The sequence below is a fragment of the Onychomys torridus genome, chromosome 4 (genome assembly GCF_903995425.1).
Source record: "Onychomys torridus chromosome 4, mOncTor1.1, whole genome shotgun sequence".
In the NCBI taxonomy this organism is placed as follows: domain Eukaryota; kingdom Metazoa; phylum Chordata; class Mammalia; order Rodentia; family Cricetidae; genus Onychomys; species Onychomys torridus.
Window position 1 is genome coordinate 39,766,256 of NC_050446.1, and position 26,934 is coordinate 39,793,189.

The following is a 26,934-nucleotide window of genomic DNA, read 5'->3' on the forward strand; positions in this document are numbered from 1 at the left end:
CAGGCGGAACAAATGAAATTTTGGAAACGGATTTGTAAGGAAGGCTGCGAGCAATAGACAGGCTTGTGAAATGATGTAGTTATTATGAAGTAATGGACTTCAAAACACAAAGTAACAGGAAGTCAGTGAAGTACTGACTTTTACCTAAATTATATCTTAAGGACTACTAGTGTAGAAATGCATGTTCTTTGATCTAAGGAACTCTTGTTCAAGCAGCTGGCTCTTCAAACAAATAGAAGAGAAGTGCTAATGGAACTAAGCCTCTGTTTCCAGTAGGTATGGGAGGCAGAATCAAGTAGAGAAGAAAGAGTCTATATTGAAATCTCTCAAATCATTCATTCATTAAACCATTCAACTCAGATTTACTGAAATCAGACTCCGTGCTGACACTGAGCTAGGTTCCATGAATACAGAAGTAAAACATTTACGTTTACTTTCGAAGCGCTCACATTTTAGTAAGGCTCACAGTGTAACTGAACAGCACTTGATGTTAAGAAATAGAAAGTAAATGTGCTTTTTCCCATGAGAGTATTAGTCACAGTGGCTGGAGAAGACTGAGAAGAGTTCCCTAGTGCAGAATTAAGTGTGTAGAGCCTTCTTAAGGGAAAATAATTCCTTGAATTAAGGATACATTGGAGTTCTCCAAATTAAAGTTTGAGGAAACACACTGTTGCAATTGTGGCGTGATTGTTGTAAGAGTACCACTCACTTTCTGACTCCATCTAAAGCCTATTCCACAAGATATACCTTAGGCAATTAACTGGGTGAAAGTTCCACAGTTGGCTAGGTCATAGGACCTATGAGAGAATCGAGTGTCTTCATTCTGTTACATACATAGTAATAAACTGACTTCTATTTTCTTATTAATATGCCCATAGAGTGGTGCATCTCAACCCTCATCAGTAAAGCTTCTCTTGTAGTAGATGGAAATTAACAAAGAGACCCACAACTGTCCACCAAGACAGAGTAAGAGACCGTGGGGTGCTCAACTCTAAATGGAGCATCTATTTGACACTCCTCCCTCCAAAGTCCAGAGATCATTACAGAAGAGGGCATGGGAATAAAATTGTAAGATCCACAGGGAATAGACGTCGGGAGTGAAATAATAATTCTGGCCATTGCACACATGAGGTCACTGAGGCTTTGACTGCATGTATAATAACCACACAAGATAACAAAACATTCTACAATGAGTAGGTTAGGGGTTGGTGAAGTCCCACACTTATCTGAGGAGCTGTGGGTAACAGGAGGAAAGTCCTATGTAAGCTCTGAGAGGCAATACATGCCCTGGCAGATGGTTTTATACCTATGTACATAGAAGCTGCATTAAGTGGACTTGTGGGGTTCCCCCCGCTTCTTTTAAAGAGTGCTTGATGAAAAGCATAGATGGGATTGGGAGATATTGGAGGGAAGCAAATAAGGTTGGATTTAATGAAAACTCTTTATAGGCATTAAGAAATCCTCAGTAATAAAGGAGTCTAAGGGCAAAGATTTTTAGAAAAAGGAACATCAGAGTTAGTTAAAAATGAGCTCAGAATATCAGTTTGTGTTGTTAATACAGTTTTCTATGAAGTGGTTCCTCACAATAATGAGGAACCTATAGTAGCAGCACTGCAGAATTCTTTTAAGAGCTACACACTGTTTTGTAAAGAGATATACCCAGCAATATTTTTTCTCAATTTCCACATCAATTTTTATCAATTTCTTGTTTTCAGTGAAGAAATTGAATGCCCACAAGTTGAATAAACATTCCAGGGTCATAAAATTGAATCGCAGAACCGCTGTGAGATCTTTCATTGTTTGTTTTTAAAGCCCAAGATCTTAAAGACCATTTAGGACCAACAAGAAGGCTCAGCAAATAAGGGAACTGTCCACCAAGACTATCAGTCCATCTGAGTTTGAGCCTTTTAACCCACATGAATGCAGGAGGGACCCAACTTTCACAGGTTATCCTCTTAACTTCCATAAGCCTGCTCTGCCCACCCATTTGCCCCCATGTGTAAACACACACACACACACACACACACACACACACACACACACACACGTTAAAAATTGAAGACCATCTAGTACTATATTTGTATAGTGTATGTAAATGGTATCATAGGCCATAATAATATTAAGCATTTTCCTGATGAACAGTCAATAATTAAATTACATATTCAGATTTTCAGTTGTTAAGGACCATTTTATCAGAATAAAGGTATTTTATTACAATATATTAAAATTAGTGATTCTGAAAATAACTTGATGTGAGAGCTTCATATTTCTGGGGAGAAATGCTGGATCCTTAAACTAAGATGGTCCTTCCACATGGCAAGCAGTCTATCAGGTGCTCCCTAGTGATTTCTGCTTCTTAGTACTCAAGCCTTTTGCAATCTTGTCCTCAAGAATGAAGGTTGGATTTATATACATGACCCTAGTGACAGCATGTAGCCAAATGCAGGGGGATTACTTCTAATACTAACACAAATAGATGGTGTCTTTGCATTGGGCATTCTCACTCCATCTTTGCCTCCAGAGTAAAAGTGGTGAGAGGAAGTCCTGATGGAAATCTCAAGAACAACTTAGAAAGAATATTTCTGAGTCCTATATCCCTACATGTACAGAAACAGATCATTTCCTAGTTCATCCTAGAGATGCCTTCAGTCATGACTAATGGGCTCTTTAATGATGCCATGACTTACAGACTCCCTTTTTCAGCCTTGCAAACGATCCAGAGTGAGCCACAGCCACTCCAGGAAGTCTGTCCTCAGTCCACAACCCATAGAGATGTGAGGTTGCAAATGTTATTGTTCTAGACATTAAGACTGAGGTTAATTTCTTACTCAACAAAAGTACTTGATGTGTCAAAACTATCATCCTGTCATATATACTATAGATCCCTTGGGACAACTAAGTGTATGTGTAGTAGGACGACACTGTAATTATGCCATTTACATACTACTGAAGCAAGTAATATCCCAGAAGAGATTGCTATCTCTAATTGACAATAAAGCCCTAATGAATTCAAATTGCCTCAGAGTAATGATCCTTCTTCCCCAACCCCCCGCCCCTGACAAGAATGTATTTCTGGTATTCCTAGAATATTTTTGGAAACTCCATAGCAAACCCTCCTGCCAGCTATTATGGCATGAGGCCAGTTACTCGGGCTTCTGTAGCCATTCTCTATCAGAGTTTTCTTCAATCTGAATATCAGGCTGATTCTTTACCCTGTATCTGTGTGTGTGTGTGTGTGTGTGTGTGTGTGTGTGTGTGTGTGTGTGTGTAAGAAACTACAGTTCTTACAATATACTTGTTATTGCAACACATACAGTAGAGATAAGTTAAGTAACTGCTGAGATGTATACAGGGAGCGCTTTCAAAAACAGCAAGATTATAATGCACTTCTATAGCTGAAATGCACGAGTATATAGGATATTTATACTGCTTAAATAAGTACCTTTCACTGTGATTTTTTCTCTCAAATAGTAGACAAAGAAAAAGGCAATTTTAAAAATGGAGTCCTTGAAGTCCCCCACCCGCCCTGATGTGTGCTTTCTCAGCCTCATGAGTCATGGCTCTGTGCATACAGTTGGCTCAGATGAGCTGGCACCCTTGAAATGGCAGCAGCTGCACTAAACAATTACCAGGCTCTAACTGAGAAAATTTCCCATGGGGGACAAAGAGCCAGCTGGGCATTGCTGCTGCTTGTCTGGTGGACATTAGTTTGTAGGAACACTCAAATTCCCAGGGCAGCAATCAATGGGTGAGATAATTCCACCAAGAATACGTTAACCCAAAAGAGCTTCAACTGGAGAAGACCCTTTTGTGGGAAGCAGTTTGCCTTCAGTGAGGCTGACTGGAAGCCTGTTCTGAACACCCAAAATCTGGATGAAGCCTTCAGAGTACTGTATCTCATTAGGGAGCCTGCTGTCCGTTAATGAAACTCAATTCATCAGTCCTTAGTCTTTTCAAATGTAACTTGTTGAAATAATATCCTTAAACTTTCTGATGCAAATTACACTGGAACTCTATACACAGAACAAACTTTCAGTATTACTATGGTGAAGCATATTTGTTATATCAAAGGCTATATCAAAATATTAAAATTTTCTTAGCATTACTGTCAAATAGTCCTTCAGATCACTTTAATCCATTTAGTAATTCAAAAAACTTCATTATCTTAGAACTATCATTTTCCTTATTATCAATACAGATGCTAAAATGAGTTAATTTTTGAAGCAGATTTTATATTTTTAATGCTATGCATATTTAAAATAAAAGTTATAAATCTTAAACTAATGAAAGTTCATTTAAAATTATTCCCACTTTACTAAGCAATATATCACTTGCTCTTTATCGTTAATAGCATAGGTTCATTAGTGCACTCTATTAAATACACTTTCAGAAATCTTTAAGCAGAGCTAATCTTGAAATAATTGATGAGACAATTGTTAACCCATTATGATTTTTACTACGTAATGATGGTGAAACACAAGGTTTCATTTCCTTGTGAGCTGAGAAGAGAGTATCTTTCCAGGAAATATTTGCAAGTTTAAAGATACACAAGGTAAGTTCCCATTATCACCTCTGGTAGAAATGCACCTTCTAAGAGCTGAGAATGGTTTTATTCACAAAAGCATCACATTTGCAACAGCCCTTTATTATAGCAATAAAAACGCTCCTGGGTTCGAAGCAGACCATCCGATTTATTTATGGTTTTGATACCTCAGATGAAAACAAGATGTCTAGAACTTCAATGAGCACATAAACATTGTCCCTCAGTGGTACCATTGTACCTGATTTTTAAGAAAAACTGTATTCAAGACAGCAAAAGAGAAGTAGGGGACTCTTACCTGACCCCAAACAACTGTTAACTCGGAAACTATGGTCATTCTGGAGATTCTGCAGGTTTTTGTTACCTCTTACTCAGCCTGAAGGATGTCAAGCCTTGCATGTCAGAAATGCTCAGAGCACAATGTGTCTTCAAAGAGAGCACAACAGACAAACCCAAGGGGAGGCAGAGCTGCTAGTGTGCAGGCTGATTGGCTGGTAGCATTCCCAGCACCTTCCATGCATTTCCAGCTGCCTTTCCCCTCCACACCACCACAGGGAGGAGTCTTGAATAAACAAAGTCAACAGAGTTGTGTTCAGTAGGCTTCAGGGAGAGAACGGAAAAAGGAGAGGGTGTTTTGCTTTTTTATTTCCTATTTTGCTACAGATGGTCCCCTGAAAAACCATTTCTGTCATTTCCATCTTTGCAGAGCAAAACACACAGAAGAAGAAGAAAAGTAAATGGTGCAAAAACATTTTGTTCCAATTCTTATTCTCTCTCTCTCTGTGTTGTTCGACAAGGATATACCACTCTGGTTTTGAAAGTGAAACTCCATAATTGATTTAGGAAGTAACTTATAACATTTCTGTTTTCACAGAGCTTTTAAGGTAGCAGAGGAAGACTGTCACGGCCTAACCACACAAACCTCATAACTGTCCTGATACGATCAAAGGTAAGGGAACAGTAGAACAGTGTACAGTGTACCACTGTGTGACGTTACCTCCGGTTAAGGAAAAACTTTTGGAAACAGCATTTAAGATGCACTAGGCTGGATATGGTGATGGTGATGGTACATAGATGTGACACTGGATGACCGGTAGTGTGCACTAGGCAGGGTGAATCATTCCTTTGACATGGAAAATTAGGCTTCTGTAAGAAGCTATGCCCATCTCCTTTGGCCAGTTACATCATCATTTCTTTTTCATCATTCTTGACAGTACTATGTAGACATCTGGAATGGACCTTCCTACAAGCAGCTATGACTTGCTGAAGAGCGTAGAGGATCATGTGTTACCTCACTGGTAAGCTTCTTGTAGATTCAGATTCGATCTACTGATGTGGTGATTTGATGTAAATTTGTAATTAGCACACTATGACCCTGGTAAAGCAATCCTGGAAGATATCATGTTGGTTTCTGATCTCATAATCAGCTTTCCTCTAATGTAGTTTATAAGTTCTTCCTCTTTAAGCACACACTGATGAGGACAGGAGACAGAAAATAGTCAGGCCCATTTAGGGACAAGGACCTTGATTCTTGTCAGAAATGTCCTTAGTTCAGCTCTGACTAGAGGCCAAGAATACCAAAAGGGGGCTCTGGTTCCTGCTCTGGCTTGATGTAATATTTCCTCTCCTTTCACATTACCTAGAGGAACATAATAGCCCAAGTGTGTGTGTGTGTGTGTGTGTGTGTGTGTGTGTGTGTGTGTGTGTGTAGACATGACAGAAACCGAGAAGCACCTGGACACCACATGAGCATCTGAATAGACTGACAACTAACTCAGTTCCTCCTGCCTCCCCCATTCCTGGCATAAGTCTTAGGAAAAACCTCTCCGCAGCAGTTCATCTCTCACTTGCTTCCCAGGATCCACTTCTGTTCTGCAAAAAGATCTCTGCCATCTCTCTATGTTAAGCTTCCAGGCATAACTCTATAAAAAAGAGTTCTTCTTTCTCAGCTCTCCATTTTGTGGCCCTTGAACTATATCCTTTCAAACCACAAGACAAAAACATAGAGCTACAAACTCTGTGTACGTCTTGTGTGACCATGAATAACTAACTATTCTGCACCCTAGTTCCCAAGCTAAAGCTTAGTTGAGGCTAGCCTCCACTGTACTCAAGGACCTCTCTCCCCATTTCAGTATCAACCAAGTCACAGAATGAGAAGAATGTTTTCAAGCCAAGTCACCACCTGGATTAATACAAATTCAACATTACAAAAAAGTCTGAATGAGTGAAGTGTTAAGGCTTTATTGCAGTTGTATTTTCTTACCTTCCTATTCGATATTAAGCCACTGAATCACAATCCATTGAACTTTCTGGAACTAATTTAATTTCCGACACTCTGCTTGCCGCTGGCATGAGGTAGGCCCTTGGGCAGTTTAAGCTCCTGACCTACTTCAGCATTTCTTTTGTGCTCTGGAAGGTGTCACAGTTTAGAAAGCAGTTTAAACCCTAGAACAGGTCGTTAATCATTGTGGCTCCCAGGGCTTTTCTGGTGCTTTTGAAATGGAAGCAGAACCTGATACAAAGAGAACCTGTGAGGAACTTTTCTTTTAAAAGCTTCAGACATGGTCGCAGAAACCATGAGGCCAGGTGAAGAAGAAGTGCACTCTAGATATGCCAATCTCTTCGTTATTGGAAAATTCTCTTCCTGACAGAGTGGAGCCCCTTCTGATGGGACTTGGAGAATGAAGCCCAACAAGACAGACCTCTTTTACATTATAGAAACATGCATTCGATGCCTTGAATTCATGTTATATGCTTTTGATAAATTGACCTAACATTATCTTAGAACAAATAATCCCTGCTATTTATTAGCTAAACAGTATCTATACATAGTGGTCAGCTGCATTTTATGCTGTTGGAATATCAGAGTTTTAATTTCTTTTGAGGTGGAAGAGTTATGAGATTTATAAATTCTTCTGGGTTTCAAGTAAGCATATTCATTTTTTGATGAGAGTAATGGATCAGTACGTAAAGAAGAACTGAAAGTCTAAGCTGGAGAATAATTAACTTTCAAAACTTAAACATGGTTGAGTAACATTGCTTCTTTTTCAACTTTTATAAATGAGAAGTTATCCTATTTTGCCTCGTATTACAGTGATAAAAACCACAGCCAAAAGCAACTTAAGGAGGAAAGGGTTTATTTCACCTTGAAGGTTGCAGTCTGTTGTTGATGGAAATCAGGACAGTAAATCACGGCAGGAATCTGGAGGCAGGAACTAGAGCAGAGCCTGGGGAGGACTGCTGATTCCTGGCTTGCTCCTCTACAGCTTATTCATACTGCATTTTTATGTCACCCAGGAACAGCTACTAAGGATGGCACTACTGCAGTAGGCTGAGCCCTCCCATATCATTGTCAATCAAGAGAATGCCTTACAGACTTTTTTTTTTTTTTAAACAGAGCATTCTGATGGAGGCATTTTGTCAATTGAGGTTCTCTCTTTCCAGATCATCCTAGCTTGTGTCATTTGTCAAAAACCAAAAACCAAGACAAAACTAGCCAGCAAAGAAATGAAATTTATGTTTATTCATAGGATAACAAGGAAAATTCACTCGAAGATACTAAAAAAATTATTTGCCTTAAAATACTGGCAATGTAATGCAGTGGTCTCCCCAAACCGTGTGTGTGTGTGTGTGTGTGTGTGTGTGTGTGTGTGTGTGTGTGTGTGTGTGTGTGTGTGTGTGTGTGTGTGCGTGTGCGTGTGCGTGTGTGTGTGTGTGTGTGTGTGTGTGTGTGTGTGTGTGTGCTGAAATAATGACTGAATCACTAGAGAGTATGACTGGATGTCAAGAGTTAAAAAGAAATGACTTTTCTATTCAGCCAGGTATGCTTTTAATGAAGACTTGTCAGGACTCTGTCGGTGACCTACCCCCCTGCCTTTATTTTTTTCCTTTCACTCATCTCTTACTTGTGGCCAGTTTTAAAGAACAAAACTAAGTACAGACAGGTCTTCAAGGTAAGTGGAGGGATTTAGTTTAATTTCAACTTCATGACAATGTCATCCCAGGATTGTATTGGAAGGTTTAAAAATGTAAGCTGATATTCTGTGGAGAATCATCTTGCAAAGGATCCCAGCATCTCCCAAGGTTTTAATGAATCTATTTTAAGACATTAGGAAAGAAAAAAAATCTGTATTTGAAGGCAGGCACTAAATTAAGTGGTAAAAACTGAGTTCACTTTACTTAAAATAGGAATTCTGCTTTTCATACTGAAGGCATATTGAAATACTATTTTAAATAGATACCTATGCTATATATGCATTTTTCTTTGTTTTCTTAACAATTAGTGCATTGTAAATGTTTCATTGTTTAGTAAACATAGGAAGCCCAACACATTCATAAATAGGCTTTGAATTTTGAATAATACTCATTTTTCAGAGAAGACAGATTTACTGAACTCTTAACTGCTAAAGGTAAAGAAAAGATCATTTGTCTGTGGTACTGAATGTACCTGAAGAAGGCCGAGAGACGGAGAACCTGAGAGCCTGTCGGTAGAACCAGAAAGCGTTTTTCCAAGGTTTATTTTTCACTTGCAATCTGCTCCCCTCCCTTCTACATGTCTCCATGAATAAAAATCTTCATTTGAGTTAATGAGTTTCTCTTTCTCGATGTTAATACATTCTATCGAGAATTCAGTTCTATTTTTCATGCAGGTTTTTATATGAAATACTTCAATCAAATTAGCAGCCTTAGTAAAACGTGGATTTTTATTACAGTGAGAAGCCTGACAAAATGCCAGCCTAGGGAGAGGAGGTGGGTATGAGGTCCCATCCCAAGCTAAGGAGTTATTGGCAAGTGGGGGCTGCTTAGGAGGGTAAGAGCATATCGAACTGGGTGGGTTTTAAAACAAAACAAAAACAACACAAACTCAAACGGAAATAAACACACAAAATTGGATGGGTAGGGAATGGATCTTAGAGGAGCTGAAAGCTGAATATGATACCAACAGTATGAAAATTTTCAAGGAGTTAATGAAATAAAGAGAAAAGGAAAGTATACTTACAGTTTCTTATCTTTAAAACACCTAAATAACCTCTCAAGAGGCTGTTCATAGGATGGAAGGCTTTTGAGAGGAGAACCAACATGGGAGAATGTGTTATCCTGTAGAGCAAGGAGTTGCTAAGGGCCCCGTAGAAGAAAACAAGAGGCCAGAAATAGAAACTCGGTTCAACAAGTGTCTGTCTTCTGCTATCCTTTCTACAGTTACCTTGAGCCACTCAGTCTGAAAACCTCTGTGCTGTCATCCACTTTGAATTCTTCCTGTGGAGGACTACCCTGTGCTAGTACCTTCCACTTTCCTTCTCTTTCCATGGTTCCTTGTGAATACCACCTCCTCTGGCATGGCTCGACTAGATGACATTTTTCTGTCTGGTCATGAGTCCACTCTGTCTGTCAAAGTATTACCTTTGCCTTTCTTGGACACACGTTCTGTTCCTCTTTTGATTTCAGTCTAGTCAACTAGATGGCAGCGGTTGGCCACATCACTGGAATAAGCATCGATAACGAAACACCCTGTTGCAAGGAGACACTCTCTAGACATCTGGAATCCATTTTTCTCAGGAACTCAAACTAATGATTTTATTGAACATCTATAACAGGGAAGACAATATACCTGGCATACAAGTTAGGCATATAAGAAAAGAAAGAATGAAGAATGATGTCAGTCTTGTATCATATATTTGAAAACAAAAGGAACCAGAGACTTAGCTTCCTATTATTCACCTCAGGATAGATTTATCTCAGAGTCTTATAAATAACAATTACCTGCCCTAATTTTGTGGTATCTCCCACTGGTAAAAATAAGAAGGTAAGGACAGAATCAAAAAAGTGATCAGCAGAATTAACTTACATGCCTCTTATTGGATCTACTTACATTTTAGTAGGAACTCAGTGAAGATTATGTGAGTGGAAATGTGATCCTATTATGCCATCTCTGTATTTTCTGTGATTACCAAGAATATACTATGCTCAATGACCCTGTAGTTACTTTAATTATTTATTGATAAATGAATACTTTGTTGAGTTGTTTGGGCCATATGTTAAAAAAATTATTATATGAAACTGAACAGAGTTTTCCACAAGTCCTCAACCCTACACAAAGACAATTGAGGAAGCCTGGGTACAGGAGAGGTGGCCTTCTCCAGAAAAAAGCATGCCAATTGGTTGTCCAATGTCAAATGGTCAGCCCTGTAAACATATACATGTCACATTATACAGACTTAACAGGTTATAGCTAGGAACATATTTGTGTGTGTGTGTGTGTGTGTGTGTGTGTATGCATGTAATAACAACTTGAAGGAGAGGTGGGGTGGAAGAATATGTAGAAGGTCTTAGGTCAGAGGTACTCAACCTTCCTAATGCTGCAACCCTTTAATACAGTTCTTCATATTGTGGTGATCTACAACCATATATTATGCCATTGCTACTTTATAACCGTAATTTTGCTACTGTTATGAATAATAATGTAAATATCTGATATGTAGGATATCCAATATGTGACTCTTGTGAAAGGATCGTTTAACACCCACCCAAAAAGAGTCATGACCCTAGTTTTAGAAGGAGGAAAGGAAAGGGATAAATGTAATTAAATTATAATCCCCCCAAAATTTAAAAATTAAACAAAAAAGGGTACCAAATGAGTAAAGTCCCTCAAATTACAAATCTATCTCTCAAGATATAGATAAGGAAATGAAAATAACTCAGCATACATATAAATACAGGTAAGTTACCTAATATGAATCCATCTGTACATTTACTTGTTCATTTTCCATTACCATCATCTAGCCATCTACAAATAGACAGAGGGATATATTATAATATCAGGGACAGATTAAGTTTTCCTGTCACAGAAAACCAAATTTTCCTTGGAACTTAGAAATTGAATTTTGTTACAAACTGTGAAACTTGCCAAATTTACTTGGATCTAAACCTCAGGAATGGGAGGAATTTGATAGAAAGGAGGATATTGCTGTTGTTAACCTAAGAATAGATAAACCTCTAGGTCGTAGTCATATCATCCACAAGACAAAAGGGTTGCAAGAGAGATTGTTTGGGTCACCCCAAATGCCAGCTGATGAAGAGCCAGAAAGCAGTGACAGCCAAGAGAGGCAGCCTGGGTCATGTAACAGTACTTTGAGGTGAGAGAGACCTCAAAGTCCTCTTTCAGCACGTGTTTGTTTTTTTCCAGCAAGAAAAGGTGGGGGTGCTCATTCTAAGTGAGATATTAAAGAGGGATGGTTCAAGTGGGCAACAGTTAAACAAAGTTTAAATGAAGTTAAACAAAGAGTTAGCTTATTAAAATAAAATTTTTTAAAAAGTTGTGTTCTGAGTAAGGACTCTCAACAGTGCTAGTACTTTTAAATGGTCACATTAAGCTTACTGGTTGAGCCAGATAAAAGGTGCATCAGGTCACTCAGGCTACACATTAAGCCAGTGCAAGAGAAGAGAACGGTATTATCGATGTGTGCCATTTCCTACAGACACTGAACCCTGAGAAATTGAAAGTGTTTCAGAAGTATATTCTCCCAACCTTTACAGATTCATTTGCAGCCTTTCCTTCCTATACTGGATAGCTATATTTCTAAAACAGTTTCCCTACAAATTTTAACATCTATGCTTGATGTTTTCAGGGCCATATTCTGAATGTTAAGTGCCAACTGAATATAATTATATCCTTGCTATTAGCAAGTTAATTTTCACCTGTTGTAACTGAAAATTCCTGGAACTGTTATGTAGCAGTAATTGTGTTCTGGATTTATTCTCTGGGGCTAAGGAGAGAGGTGGGATCTTATTAATAAGGAACTGAGCTTTCATAAACTAAGGAAATGAAAGTATAATGTTATAGAATAAATGACATATTTCTAATCTGTTATCTCAAATTTCAGTCTTGAATTTTATATTTCTTTTAATCAGCTAATTTAATAGTTCTAGTGGGTGGGAAACAGATGTGATATTAAATACATTTGAAATATTTTAAGAACTTACTACAAATTAATTATTTCAACAGTTTGCAAATGATGTCTTGAAGATGCTGTTGGCAAGCAAATACAGATGCTAAATCAAGTTTTAGGCTATCTCTTCCAGCATGTGTGCATGTACTTTTGTTTTGGTATATAGTTTTAAAATGTGAATTTTAATTTCAGGTAATATGAAAAATGGGCCATGTAATATGGCATAACTGTTGTTGGCAACATTTAGGAATCTTGTTTTTATGATAAAAATAAATTAAACAAAAATTTCTTTCAATGAACTCACATTCACAATTTCCTGTTTCCTTTTCAATATCTTAATGTTGTATTTCTTTTTGAAAATTATAGTAGGGCTACAGTGGAGCCTGTTGGCACAAATGTGGCATCAGATTTTCTACCTGTAAATATTCTCTGAAAAAAGTAATAACTACCTAACTTTTTAAAGGGTGTGTTTTAAAAAATAATAGCTATGCTTTCCCATAAAGATAAATTTTTGACCTATTTTTGAGGCAGAGAGCAAAATGTAAAGTAAAAATGAATATTAAAAAATGTCTGTTTGCCTGCTCCATTGTAACTAGCCATGATAACTCATTTGTGCCAGCCCCTGAGCATTTATCTTATGGGGGAAGATCGGTGCTAGGGAGAATAAGATTAGAAGGCTAGCATACTCCTGAGATGACCAGGTTAGGTGAACGAAAAACTACAGGACTTAAAATGTCCTTGTCACTGAATGACATACCAAATATAGTAAGCACCAGACTTCCAGGAAGCAATCTTATTCTTGGATGTGGAGTTAATAGTTTGTGAGATTCTGAGTGTTTCCTTGACTGAAAATTCATTGTAAAAATAAATACTTGTTGATCAGAATTAGTTGTAGTCTAAAATGTCTTGACACATGAAAACACAGAATTCCAGATATACACAAAATTCACTGAGAAACCTAAATAAATCACCTCCTTTAACACACACACACACACACACACACACACACACACACACACACACACACATGTATGCACACATATGAGAGAGAGAGAGACAGACAGACAGACAGACAGACAGAGACAGAGAGAGAGACAGAGAGAGAGAGAAAAAACACCGATATAAAGAGCACATAGAATTCAGCTGTGTCAGGGGTCCTCATTCTGTGTGCCTTTGACCCCATGCTCTTCATGGGCAATGAGGGCTGCATGATTTTATTAAAAGTTTCATTTTTTAAAAGGAGAATGTATTTGTAACTTTGCACATGCTTGGGACAAACTATCTGAGAAAAGCAACTTAAGGAAGGAAGGTTTATGTTGGCTCACAGCTTGAAGAGACAGTCCTTTGCAGCAGGGGATGCGTCACCATGGAATGCCAGTGGCTTGTACTGTTGCATGCCCAGTCAAGAAGCAGTGAGTGCTGGCACTCAGCTAGATTTCCCCTTCTCATTCTCCCAAAGTTGCTGCAGTGATCACATGGTAAAGGCGCCTGAGGAACTGCAAGAAGGACTCTAACTTATATAATGTGGGGGTGATTCTCTTGTTGGCAATGAGATGTGCCAGAAAAGAAAAAGGAACTGAGGAGTCTAGCTTCTTTCCCTGAACTTAAACAGAAAGCTGTGAGGATTCCAAAGGACCTCCAATGAGGACTGCATCTATTCCTTCTGTGACTCTCTCTCTCTTCCCTAGCGATGCTCAGGAGTAGTTTTGTTTCAAATGCACATTCACTTTGAAGAATGGTTTTCAGAAAATACCCTGAATATTATGAACAGTGTTGGTAGCCAACTTTTATTTGTTCTAGATAACCAAATATAAAATATGATATTGACTTTTTTCTTTTTCATACTACTTGGTTTAAAGCTTTATTCCCCTGACTTCATAACTGTTGGTTAAAATGAGAATATGTGACAAATAAAACCAATAATTTAAAAAAAGTCATGTTACCAAACATACATAAAATACAAAGATGCAACTGACGAGTAGGCAATATCATTACTTTTCAATCATGTCAAGTAGTAGGTTGTATTGACCAGAAAGAAATTATACTCATGCTTTGGAAGATGCCTTTTCAGTTAACACTGTACTGAATTCTCATGTCCATGTTGCTCATTTACTAAAACTAAAGGTATCACAGTATCCACCAGGAGGCATCCATTCAAGTGTACAGACAGAAACAGGGTGAAGAGAGGTCTTTATTTGAAAGACAAAGTGAGTCAGTGATAGCTGGTGAGAGGGAGAGAGGTAATGAGGAAGGGGAAAGAAAATGGATTCTTAAGTACTTTAAGTGTTTGCAAGCGGGGTGAGTTAAGGGTACGAAACCACTATTTTTCAATACAGTTTCGTGAGTAATGGAGATAGGTATAGGCATAATGTACAAATGATGGATTACCTCTCCAAAACAGTGTGTTTCAGTAAAGTGACAGCTGGCCATCAAGGAAGGGGCATTAGTGTTTTTAATGTATTCATTTGTATTCCTCTTCAGATTCTGTTCTCACAATGTGACTCAGTTTTAGTATTCTGTCTTAAAAATTAAGGACTTGCTCCTGATGTGGTATGGGGACTTGTCATGTGGACTACACTTCAAATGTGACAAAGATCCACAGGCATAAAGGACTAGACCTGCCTAACGGCTGTTTTGCCTTATGTCTTTTTGCCACATTAGTAAACAAATGGAAGACCAACAAAACAGGAGAGGAAATAAGCTGAGTAGAGAATACCTCATACCACAATCCGTTCACCTCTGCCGGGACCATTTAGTAAGACCAACTGAACAGAGAAGTGCGTAGAGAAGAAAAAGGTCATCTCGCTGGCCTCTGAAATTAGCAGGCCAGCTTAGAGCGTGGCCCTCTCTTAGCGGGGGTTAGATTATTTCCTTTACCCATTACTCTGTATCACATATTTCTCCCTTTCTACTAAACAGATTCTAAAGAAATAGGCCTCAAACACTTATGGACCTATAACAGGTATATTTAAGACAGAAAGGGATTTTTTTTTTTGTCTATGAAAAGAACATGATACTAGTGTCTTGGAGAACACACTTCAGAGTAAAGGCATAGGAATGGTATCCCGACAGGAAGCTTCTTCTTAGAGGGACTGTAGGCACCTGCTCCTCTGAAGCTGCTTGGAGAAATCAAGTGAGCCTCAGTACAGGGTTACTGAACTGAGAATGGACATGCTTTTCCTTTTTATTCAAAGGTGTTATAAGAGGAATTTCATAAGATTGTGTAGTTCATCCTCTTCCTTAGAAACCACATGAAGAGATGAAGCTTCTCCAAACAAGTGAAGACTTAAAAAATGTAGGACTAGGCCAGGTTCTCTTTTCAGCTTCAATGGCAGGATGAAAGGCTGGCCTATGCCTGTGTTTCCCAAGTTTGTCTGACTTCAATGATATGGAAGTGGGTGTTACAAAGGAGATAAAAACTGTTAAGGATTAAGAATTTTTAGGCTTATATCACCATTAAATTTCTATAATGGAAGGAGGAGTAATGGAGAAAGATATATCTCTATCTGTCTCTCTATCTATCTATATATCATCTATCATCTATCTATGTTGAGAGAGAGAGAGAGGAAGAGACAGAGACAGAGAGACAGAGGAGGGAGAAGAGAAAAGAGAGGGGAAGGTAGGCAGAGATATTTCGTATGATTCCATTGGCATAGAAATGTCAAAGAATTCTGGGTAAGACAAAAAAATAAAATTCTGTTAACTTTAAATTACCCAACTTTTAATGAACTTTTCAGAAACAATTAATTTTGGAGGTTTCTGTAGTCTAACCATGTACTTTCTCCTGGAAACAAGGTCTTCACAATAGAGAGAAATAGAACTGGGCAAAAGGTATTAATATCAAGATCACCAGTAAGGCTTCCTAACTTTTTTTTGTTTTATCCACCTCATTTAGATTAATTTTTAAACATATTTTCACATCTTAATTCAAGGAATAGTCCATAACCACAACATTTCAAGGCCTTAGATGATTTGTGTGAAAATACCATGTATGCTCTGTGATGTTCATACTTGATAATAATTTTTAGCTTAATTCTCATCCCACGAAACATAAAAAACCTGCTGCTTCTGCCTGCTCTCCTGCTGGCATTAGGTAATTCCCTTTGAACTGTGCTGGTCATAACCCCTAGGTTACAAGGGCACATGAGCAAAGAACTTCGCCTCTGCATTTCTGGTCTGTTCCAGGAGACTTTTATCTCAAAGCTCTGGCTAACTGGAGGGTGGATGAGGATGGAAAATCTGAACCATCTTAGCAATAGATCCACACTCTTCTGTGCCTCAGTTGCCATGGCAACCAGGCTATTGCTATGAACTCTAAGCTAAATTATTTTTACCTGTCTCTGCTGACCACCCATATATATCTATCCAGATTCCTTTGGCTGACCCAACTTTTAAAGGAGATGACATTTTTTCTTTTCTCCTTTTTAAATGTGTGAATATATGAAGTCAAACAGGTGGTTGCTTTTAAGCAGTTATGTACAAATCCTTCACCAAGAGCTGTGGCTGTCATTCAGAGGTTTCCAGGGTTTCTTCTACCTCATTGAAACTGTGCTGAAGTATTATTATTGAGATAAGCAAGGTACTTTTACAAGAACCAAAACCTATTTTGTTAGACTTTATGTGATATCATGCATATATAATATATATACACATAGACACATCTATACTTAGGCATATATATATATATATATATGTATATATATATATATATACACATATATACATATATATGATTCAGTGAAAATAGACAAAACTAATTTGTTGCTTTTAAAATTTTTTCATACTTTTTAAATAACATTTTTATTTATATTCAATATTTGTGTAATACAGTACATAATTAGAGAAGATAATTGTTAATAAAATGCTTCGTTACCTTTTTCTAATTCTCATCATTATTTATATTGTAGACTACATTGACTTTATGAGAACAAGCTTGAAAACATAATCTAGTATCTTCATTCTCAAAGTATTGCAGTAACTCAAGGCAAAAGCAAAGCTTTCCTTTATATAGTTTTGAGGTGCCACAGCACCTGACACTGGCTTACAGTTCAGTTCTCACAGGAGCTGAACCTATGTTCAGTGTGCTTTATGCTTTCTTGCAAAGTCCAGATATACTATTTTCATTTTGATTTGCATTTATACAAGTAGTTTATAAACCATGACCAAGATATGGAGAAAATATTGGATGGGGATTTCTGTCCTACTTAGCCAAAGTTGATGATATTCTATAAATAACAGAAAGATAACGGATGCAAAACAAATGTCATATCAATTGGTAGTATTCGGAAGCAATTTTTCTCCTGTGTCGCATTTCAAATTTAATTTGTGATATTTTGATTATTGCTATTTCTGGCAGTTGAAGATGATCTGTTCAGTTATATTGAAGCCTGCATGATGTTTAAATCAGTTTAGATAAAAAATGCAGTTTAGGAAAAAAAAACACATTAATCATGTGGTAGGAGTATTGTGAATCTTTTATTTTGTAACTTCAAAAATGAAAAATCATTTGTTAAACTAGTGTTGGAAATTAAAATTTCTAATTAAGTGCAATTTTAACTTAACAACATTATTTAAAAATAGTGCTCTATATAAAGTCACTTTTAATGTGTAGTTTTATATGGAAGATTTAAAAAAAATTCTCTCATTGATGAAAGTTTAGTATTTATGTTATTTGAGGGAATATGTCAAATATGTCAAGAAATTTTGTATGGCTAATCACAAGATGGTAATTTTAATATTGGCTAACAGTATAAAATTAATGCTACTTTTGAATTAAAATTACTCTGCTATAAATTATACTAAATTATAAATAGTTGCTTTGAAGTTAGTGGTTGACAGTGAAGAGATTATGTATTATTGCATTGTATAGATTCCAATAAAAAGTGAAATGCTATCATCTTTGAACTCTTACTAATGTCAGTAATATCACTGTTATTTCACTTTTTTGATAACTTATAGCACACAAACAAAACCCTAAATCCCATGGTTCTCATCTAAACATAGCATAAATAGGTGGACATGAACTTCAACAAGTGATGATGGGAATGAAGCTTCTTTGTTAAGATGTGTTAGAGTCTAAGAAGAAGAACCCTTTTTCCTGTTCCTTCTTCTGTAGCCTCACTTCTCTGAATACTTAATGTTTTTCTGAGTATCACATTCAACCATAAAGGCACATTTCAGACATAGTCATTTGCTGTGATGTCTTCTGAGCAGATTCAGCATGCAAATGGGGAAATAGTAGACACATGGAGTGTAGTTTAGAAACTGAAGCATTTACGTGTAGAGTCAGGCGACTCTGAGTGAGAAGGAACAGGTATAATAATACTGCCAAGTAGTTATCCTGTAGATTAAACTTGGCCAGCCATAAACAATTTATCACAGAATCTCTTAAACAGTGAACAGTTGATCACTGTCAAGCTCTTATTAAATTTATCATATTTCCATTTTCATGCCAATAACATAAATACCTACAATGAGTCTTGAACATCATAAATCTACTTTAGCTTAAAATCTACATAGATTATTTGAATATTATATGGACCTTTTGGTTTTTTGTTTTGAGACAGTTTCTCTTTACATTAGCCCTGTCTGTTCCGGAATCACTATGTAGATCAGGCTAGCCACGAATTCACATAGATCCACTGATCCTGTACCTTACTATGTAGCCCAGCCTGACGTGGAACTCACAGAGATCTGCCTGCCTCTGCCTCCCCAGTGCTGGGATTAAAGGCATACTCCTGGTGAATATACAGACATTTAAACATTGATGAGTTTCTTTATTGTGGCCTAAATCTTTTTATTATTAGTTAAAGCTAATTTCTTGAAGACTTTCCTCAGTAAATCTATAGGAAAGATCTTATGGACTAATGTTAAATTTCACCTGTTCTCTAAATGAGCATGCCCCATCCATTTAGGCAACATCTTGCATCTTATTCTCTGATAATGCTATGTGGATTTCCATTAAAGTCTTCAGAAATTCTTCATAAACAATGAACACAATCTGACCAATCTTGAGTTGAAGGGAAATAGAGACTCCCTTTAGTTCCCAAAAGTGATGTTATAGCAATAATCACATTTGCTCTTGTCAATGGTATCATTCTATACTGTTGTTTAGTGTTGCTCCATCTAGTTGCTAGTACACTCTGTTGTTATACTAGGCATTATTCCCTTATAGAATTCTATTTTATATTTTAGTTTTAAATCATTGATTCTGGGTTTTATGCTTCTGTGTTCTAGAATTTACCGGGCATTTAACATACTTGTATTTTATGTCCACCTCAGTATCAGTAATGCTGTTAATTTGATGTTTATCTTCATCTTTGTAATGAGCCACTGCCATTTGGTTCTTCAGCAGATTTTTTTTTAAATACTCTACTACATATTCTTGGGTTGTTTTCATCAAAAAACATAGGAAATTTCTCAAGCTTCATAAATAGCCTAAGAGGCTATTACCTAATTACCATCCCTCAGTCCCAACACAGGTAAAATTTCCTTTCCTAGAACCCTCTGTATCTTGTCTGCACCTGTGGTATAATTTTTCAAACTGCCTTGTAATACCTGTGTAATCTACTTGTCTATTTCCTTCATTTCCCCAAGGTAAAGATACTTCCTCTAAGTCTAAATTTCCAGAATGTTACATTTGTATTCTCTCAGTAAGTTCTTGTTGAATATATAAACAACTGCATGAAAACATGGATAATTGAGTGACTAACAATAGGCTCTCTGCTGCAAAGAAACACATCTAACTGGAGAGAAAAGAGCTACTTGGCTAATTCTAATTCAATGTGTATAAGAGACTAGGAGACAAAAATAAGAGCATTTATTGGTTTTTTCAGTCATGCCTCATTCTGCTAATGTCTGCTCTATTGTTGGTATGCTAAGGAATATTTAAATTCACTGTTGAGTTACTTGTGGACAAAAGCTTGGCTTCTCTGAAGAAAGAACCTTATGCAAATCTATTAGCGCACAAGATTTGACAAGAAAATATGGCTGATTATCCAAAACTTACATATTGATAATCTTCCAACACAAAGATTAATTGAGGAAATAAAGTTTTATGTCATTACCAAGTTAGTTTTAGTGACTGGCGGACAAAGGAGTTGCATCAAATGAATATGTAAATTTCAAAGACAGCAATGGTTAGGAAACTTCCCAAATACCAGGATAGTCTTAGAGTCATAGGATAGTTTCAGAGTACTTTAATGCAAAATTAAACTTTATATTGGCAGATTATTTGTTTTGTATTTGATCTTTGCCTTGTTTGATTTGGCATGTAGACAATAAAGATTTGTTACTAAGTGCCAATGTGGAACTATTCCCAGTCAGAGTCATTCACACTTTGTGTCCTTAATCCAGAGGAATTTCCATTCACTGGAAGTTCTTTTACAAAACATGTTCCTTTATAAGCAGGTTGCCATTCTAACCTCTTAAACCCTTTGAAAAGCCTGTACCTGCTCTTTACTGGGGAATTTTGGAGAGTGAGAGAGGGATACTCCAAAATTTTTGCAAAGACGAGCCCTTTTGTAGGCCTCAGATACATTGACTGGTAAGCATTTGGTCTGTTTGGACTGCTATTTGTATAAACTGCTGGTAACTGGGTAGTATATAAACAATGTAAATTTTTTCAATTTTATTTTTCTGTTCTGAAGGCTGAAAAGTTCAAGATCACATCCCTGGCAGATTTGGTGCCTAATGAAGGCAGCAATCCTTTCTCTGTGTTGTGATTGACAGAATGGGCCACAGAAGCTGGTTTGTAGTCTTCAAACTATTTCATGAGAGCTACACACTAATGGCCTAATCAATGCTCAGAAGTCTCATTTCTTAATGACACAAGTTTGTTTGTTTGTTTGTTTGTTTTTGTGTGTGTGTGCGTGTATATTTATGTATTTGTGCTGCTTTCAAATTTAGTAAGAGAACTTTTTCTTTCCTAAAATAAGGGACCTTATTTTTATTTTAAATTATATATATATATATATATATATATATATATATATATATATATATATATGAATGAGAAGTGAGGTGGTACATACATATAGTGCAGTATTCATGGAAGCCAGGAGAAAATCTGGGATCCCCTGGAATTGGAGATACAGATGGTTGTATGTTGCCTGATTAGAGTGCTGGGAACCAAACTTAGGTCCTCTGGAAGAGCACTACATGCTTTTAACTGTTGAGCCATCTCTCTAGCCCTGGAAAGTCTTCTTAACTGCAGTGGGTAGAGGATAATGAAGAGATCATGCTCATTCAAAGTGCTAAGAACAAGTAATTGAGAGTGCTATATCACACCCTACTCCAAAGGCTCAAGAGACATTGTGGAAGATTGGACAGAAAGGATGTAAGACCTGGAGGTAGGGGAGGAATGATGTGAAAGGATGGCATATTGACTTTACAGATGCTATGGTAACTGGCACAAGATCAAGATCAACATGGTCTAAGGAGCTAGCTATTGGCAGCTGACAGCCACTGGATGAAGAAGAGTCACTTTGTGGATGTGGCCACTGGTAGATTGCCCATGACCCAGTGGGTTACTTCACACTCCTGAGTATGTGGGCAGCATTAAATGGACTCAGTGGGTTACATAAAAACAATAATGATAGTAACAGTAATGTAAGAAGACACAAACCTCTTATAGTACTATAAGGTTCGTGTCCTCTTATATTACTGTAAGGGAGGGTCCCAGAGGAATTGGAGAGGGGGAACAGGGATGGATATAGTTAAGGTATATACATGCATCGAATTTAATAAATAAATAAAATACTCTTATTTTTATTGTGTGAGTAAATAATATGTATAGGGGTGGACACACACACACATGCCACAGCAACATATAGAGCTCAGAGGAAAACTTTATGGAGTTTGTCCTCTCCTTCACTTTATGTGGCTTTTGGGGATGAAATTTGAGTTGTCTTGCTTGCATAGGAGGATAAACCAGATAACCAAGGCACAATTAGTTTTTAATAAAAAAAAATTTTTGGATCTACACACATTCAAAACAAAACCCCGAGAAGAGTGGTATAAAAGATACTGTAATGTTGAAACCAATATTATAACATTATGGAACTAAGTACATGAGCCATGGGGGATTTAAAAGATAAGGCATGAGATCTTAAAATAACGTGAAGTATTTTATGGAATCTGTTTTTGATGGCACTTTACCAATTCACCTACTCAAAAGCCTAGTAAAGACTCATCTAGAAGGGAAATTTCCCAGCTTCATCTTTGTCAGGTTTCTGAGAAGACACAATGGACTTTTGTGCTTCAGTAACTGTCATCACTGACTTCCTATACGGGCACTTCCCCCTTTCCTTGATAACTCTTTCCTTTTTTTCTTCCTCCTTATCTTCCTGCCTTCCCTTCTTTCCTGTAGCAGGCCTTTGTTGATGCCCACTCTACCTCTGTTCTAGAAGGTTCTGAGGATGTAGCTAAAGGGACCCTTAACATATAAAGAGGAGAGTCATACAAACATGGAGTGAACACATTCCTTGTTATGCACTTAGCACCAGGAGGAACACTTGCCACATACAACTGTCTTCTATCAAGTCTGAGTTGGTTTGTTTTGTTTTTGTTTTTTTGGTTTTTTTTGGGGTTTTTTTTTTTTGCTTTGCTTTAGACAGGCTCTTACTCTGTTGCCCTGGCTGGTCTGGAACTCAAAGAGATCCATCTGCCTCTGTTTGCTCTTGCTGCACCACCTCACCTCTGAGAAGTTTTGCCAGCCCTCAACCTTGTCTTATTCAGCTTAATTCCATGCCATACAGTAAAAGTTAAGTATTAAGCTCAAGCTTGTTTGATTCTAACTCCTGACTTTAAATATCACAAACTGCCTAGTTTGATCAGTTACTTCTGAGATCCAGTTGCGATGTCTGAGTGTTACTTTTTCTCTAATCAGTCTTGCCTTAAAGTACAGTTATGTCCTCCATAAACTGTGTTCTTAGACTCTTTACTAACAGTGTTTTATTAACATATTCATATGGTATATATATCCATTACATTAGGATGAAAAAAATTCCTAAAGTAGGTACCATCTTTGAGTCACACTGGTTTTACTCTTTCCTTGAAACAGTGGACTGGTTAGGTGTGGTAGGACAGGGGTTCTTGTGGCAAACTAACTCACAATACCTTGGATGTTCAAGGTATTACTTTGTTTTGTCTGCCTAAGGAAGAATGCTGTGGCAGCCTCCAAATTAAATTTTCAACTATTAGAAGTAAAGATATCTTAAATTCTAAAGTTTCATTCTTCCTTTGGAATGAGAAGATCTGGGCACATCTGTTGGTCAAACATTCCTGGTCAGCCACAGCTGGCTGGAAGTATGTTTGGGAAGTCCCACACAGCAGTTCTTGGCCAGTCCTCATCATGCTATGCTCCAAACTTCACTCACTCCTGCCAGTTGCATAGCCATGCCCCTAACATTGCTAACATTGCTTCCATCTCCTTACTTTCTATATATCTATATATTGGTTACTACTTAAAAAGAAAATTTTAAGACATAGATAAAATTGTAAGTAAAATTCAAAGCTACCAAGATGATGTCAATACAATATGAATAATAATAGGATATTTATTTAACTCTATTATATTGACTTTACTTATACTACTTAAGAAGAGGAAAATACCAATAGTAGTGTGCTTTATTACCATGCAAATATGAAAGTACATTCTAGGGATGCTATCACAAATGACACATGTATTTTATCAACTCCAACAAATATAAATTGGTCGTTTATAACCATAATAGATGCCTAGTGCTGTCATACACATCTCATCTTTCACAAGGGGTTTTGTGCAAACAGCAATACAGCACTACCTGTGGTAATTACAGTTCAGAAAAGTAGTCTTTAATAATTCAAATTTTCCAGTTTAGAATAGGGTTTGGGTCAAATTTACCTTTTTTTTTTTTTATTGTGGGCTGTTATTACAAAGTCTTACTGGGAAATATACTAACTAAATTGTTTGTAGAAGAATTGCTTCTTGGACAAATTTTAGAGCCATGGATCCCTAGCATAGTAAATGCACTGTAAGCAAAAGCTAGGGACTGCTTAGGTGTTTATTTTGACATAAGTACAAATCATCTTTATCTATTCTTTGAGGCAAGACTTTGGGGCCGTGCCTCTCTATTGTAATTCAGGTTGCAATATTTATTTGAAAAATAATAAAATGTTGTTGTGAGATGCATTGTTTCACTCCAATATTTTATCACCTCAGGCAGCTTTCCTTTCTACCAGCTTGCATACGGCTTAATTTAGTGGAATAAGCACAAAAGGAGAGGTCACAGTTAGGAGTAAATCTTAGTTAGACTTCTAAAATTCCATTACATCTGTTCCATTTCTTTAAAAATGCTTTATAATGTCAGGGTTGGCAGCAAGTCAATAAATGTCCAGGAGTGACAAATAGCCACATAATTACCTCTGAGCAATAAACAATATCAAGTTAGTTCAGTTTTGCCCAGTCTAGTAACAGACAAAAATCACTATAGCCAGCTTTGTTAATGTTTCCTTAGGAGTTTTTAAGTATCTCAACGCATTGAGATAAATGTCTTCCCACTGTTCATCAGAGAGAAAATGTTTGTTATGGTCCAGCAAACAATCCCACAGCAGTTGCAATGTAGTGTAAAGTAATGCCCTACCTGGGTCACTTTCTCCGTCACGTTGTGTGTTCGTTCTTTGACCTTGGGTGCAATAATAGTTTTATCTGAAGAAGGAGGGGATGTATTCTTTTTTTCAGTTTTGACATCTGAAAAGTTCAGAGTGAGCTGAGGAATCTTGTTGATGGTACTGTATTTGTTGAGGTTTGAATCCGACGTGGACCCCAGCAGACTGGACTTGATATGATTAAAAGGCCCTAGAAAAATTGGAGAGTATTTGTAAGAATAGTATCAGAAGAAACAGAAAAAAGAAAAATCAAAAGAAAGATGGTCTTGAATGCCTGGCTAATGATCCATGACCGGTGTGACTCCCATGACTAAGTGCAGTCAGGTTATATGTGAACACCTTTTTCCACAAAGAAGGACACGTGGGAACCAAAGGGGAAACAGTTGTACTAGAAGTACAAATGTCAGCTTCTGCTGTGGCCTGGCTGCGTTCATTAAAGGCTGGAAAGAAGAGAAGCAAAATAAAACAAACAAAGGACCCTTCATGTTCTGCTCCTGGCTGGATTCTACCTTAAAGTGTTCCCCATAGGTTTTGTTTCCTATTCTGGGGGTGACCTAGAGAAGGAAGCCCTGGCCAGGTTACAAAATCATGCTGGTCTTGAAATTTATGAATGTTTCACTTACACAGCCCTGGCTTAAGTTGCTCTCTTTCACATGGCACTAAGAAGTGACAAGCCAGTTGCTCTTTTTCAGCATTTCTACTACCTATATTAGATGATCCCTGGAGTTTCTCCAGGATTCATGCCTACATGATGTCGAAAATGACCAAGTGTCTCCTGTGTGTGTGTGTGTGTGTGTGTGTGTGTGTGTGTGTGTGTACACACTCATCTTTTGTCACTCTATTGAAATCTTCAGGATTCTGTTTGGGATTTGGAAATATTTCCTTTCATTTTATTTTGCAGTTACAGTAAAAAAGAAAAAAAGAAAAATCCTGTAAGCAAACTACACAAGGATGTTGCCATGGCAAACACAACTTAAGGTAAACATAACCATAGTTAGGAAACAGAGCATGTCTGGGTTGGAAGCTCCCAAACACCTTTGACATTCTGTTCTTAGAAACACAATTGGGAAGAGGCCAAGCCCCCGGGTTCCCTTGTTGAAGAGCCTAGGCAATACCATCTTTGTTAGGGATGAATCTATTATCTGCTATTTATGGTGTCAGGAAACGATCTGGAGTTCTTATGTGCTGGATTAATTGCTTACTCGATGTTGTAGCTCTAATAACTTGGCACCATGAAGAACTGTTTAAACTTCCTGAGAGCATGAGTGTTACTCAGTCTGGTTTTGACTGGGAGAGTGGGAGTGGGTGGGGGAAGACTGTCTTCTAGTTCCTTCTCCCATGTTAGCTGAACTTGCTCTTCTACCACCGTCCTCTGGTGCCTCCAATCAGTGCTCCAGCCCTAGTGCTGAAGGCTTTAAAAAAATTTTAAAAGTATAAGAAAAAAAAGTATTTCAGATGGGGTTTTCCTGTTTTGTCTATTCTTTGCCTCATTTTTAGGCACATTTGTTAAAATCTGTAGCACATCTCGAACTTTGGGCTTCTTAGACACTGTTGTTGTCCTCCTCACTGAAATGCTGTGTTTTCTTTCCCTGGATAATTTATCTGCACCTAGGGATATGACTAAGAGACCTAGGGTAACATTCAGGCATACAGTGAAACTGTAGTAAAACCATTTTGTCCACCTTTTGAATTTGTGTCTAGACCACCCTTCTCTATGTTGTATTTTTGCAGGAAATTGTCTACACAGCTACTCTAGGATGTTAATAGGCAGGCAACGTATGTTAGTGTAGTTTTATTGCC

General features: G+C 37.4%; 1 protein-coding gene across 6 annotated transcripts in view; it reads right to left on the bottom strand.

Moving 5' to 3' along the window:
- Kcnh7 (potassium voltage-gated channel subfamily H member 7) overlaps positions 1–26,934 on the bottom strand; it is a 458,805-nt gene that overhangs the window by 98,639 nt on the left and 333,232 nt on the right. For all 6 annotated transcript variants that reach the window (XM_036185753.1, XM_036185750.1, XM_036185751.1 and 3 more), the window contains one exon: positions 25,110–25,324. In XM_036185753.1, coding sequence (XP_036041646.1) covers positions 25,110–25,324 — 215 coding nt within the window. The remainder of the gene's footprint in view (positions 1–25,109; positions 25,325–26,934) is intronic.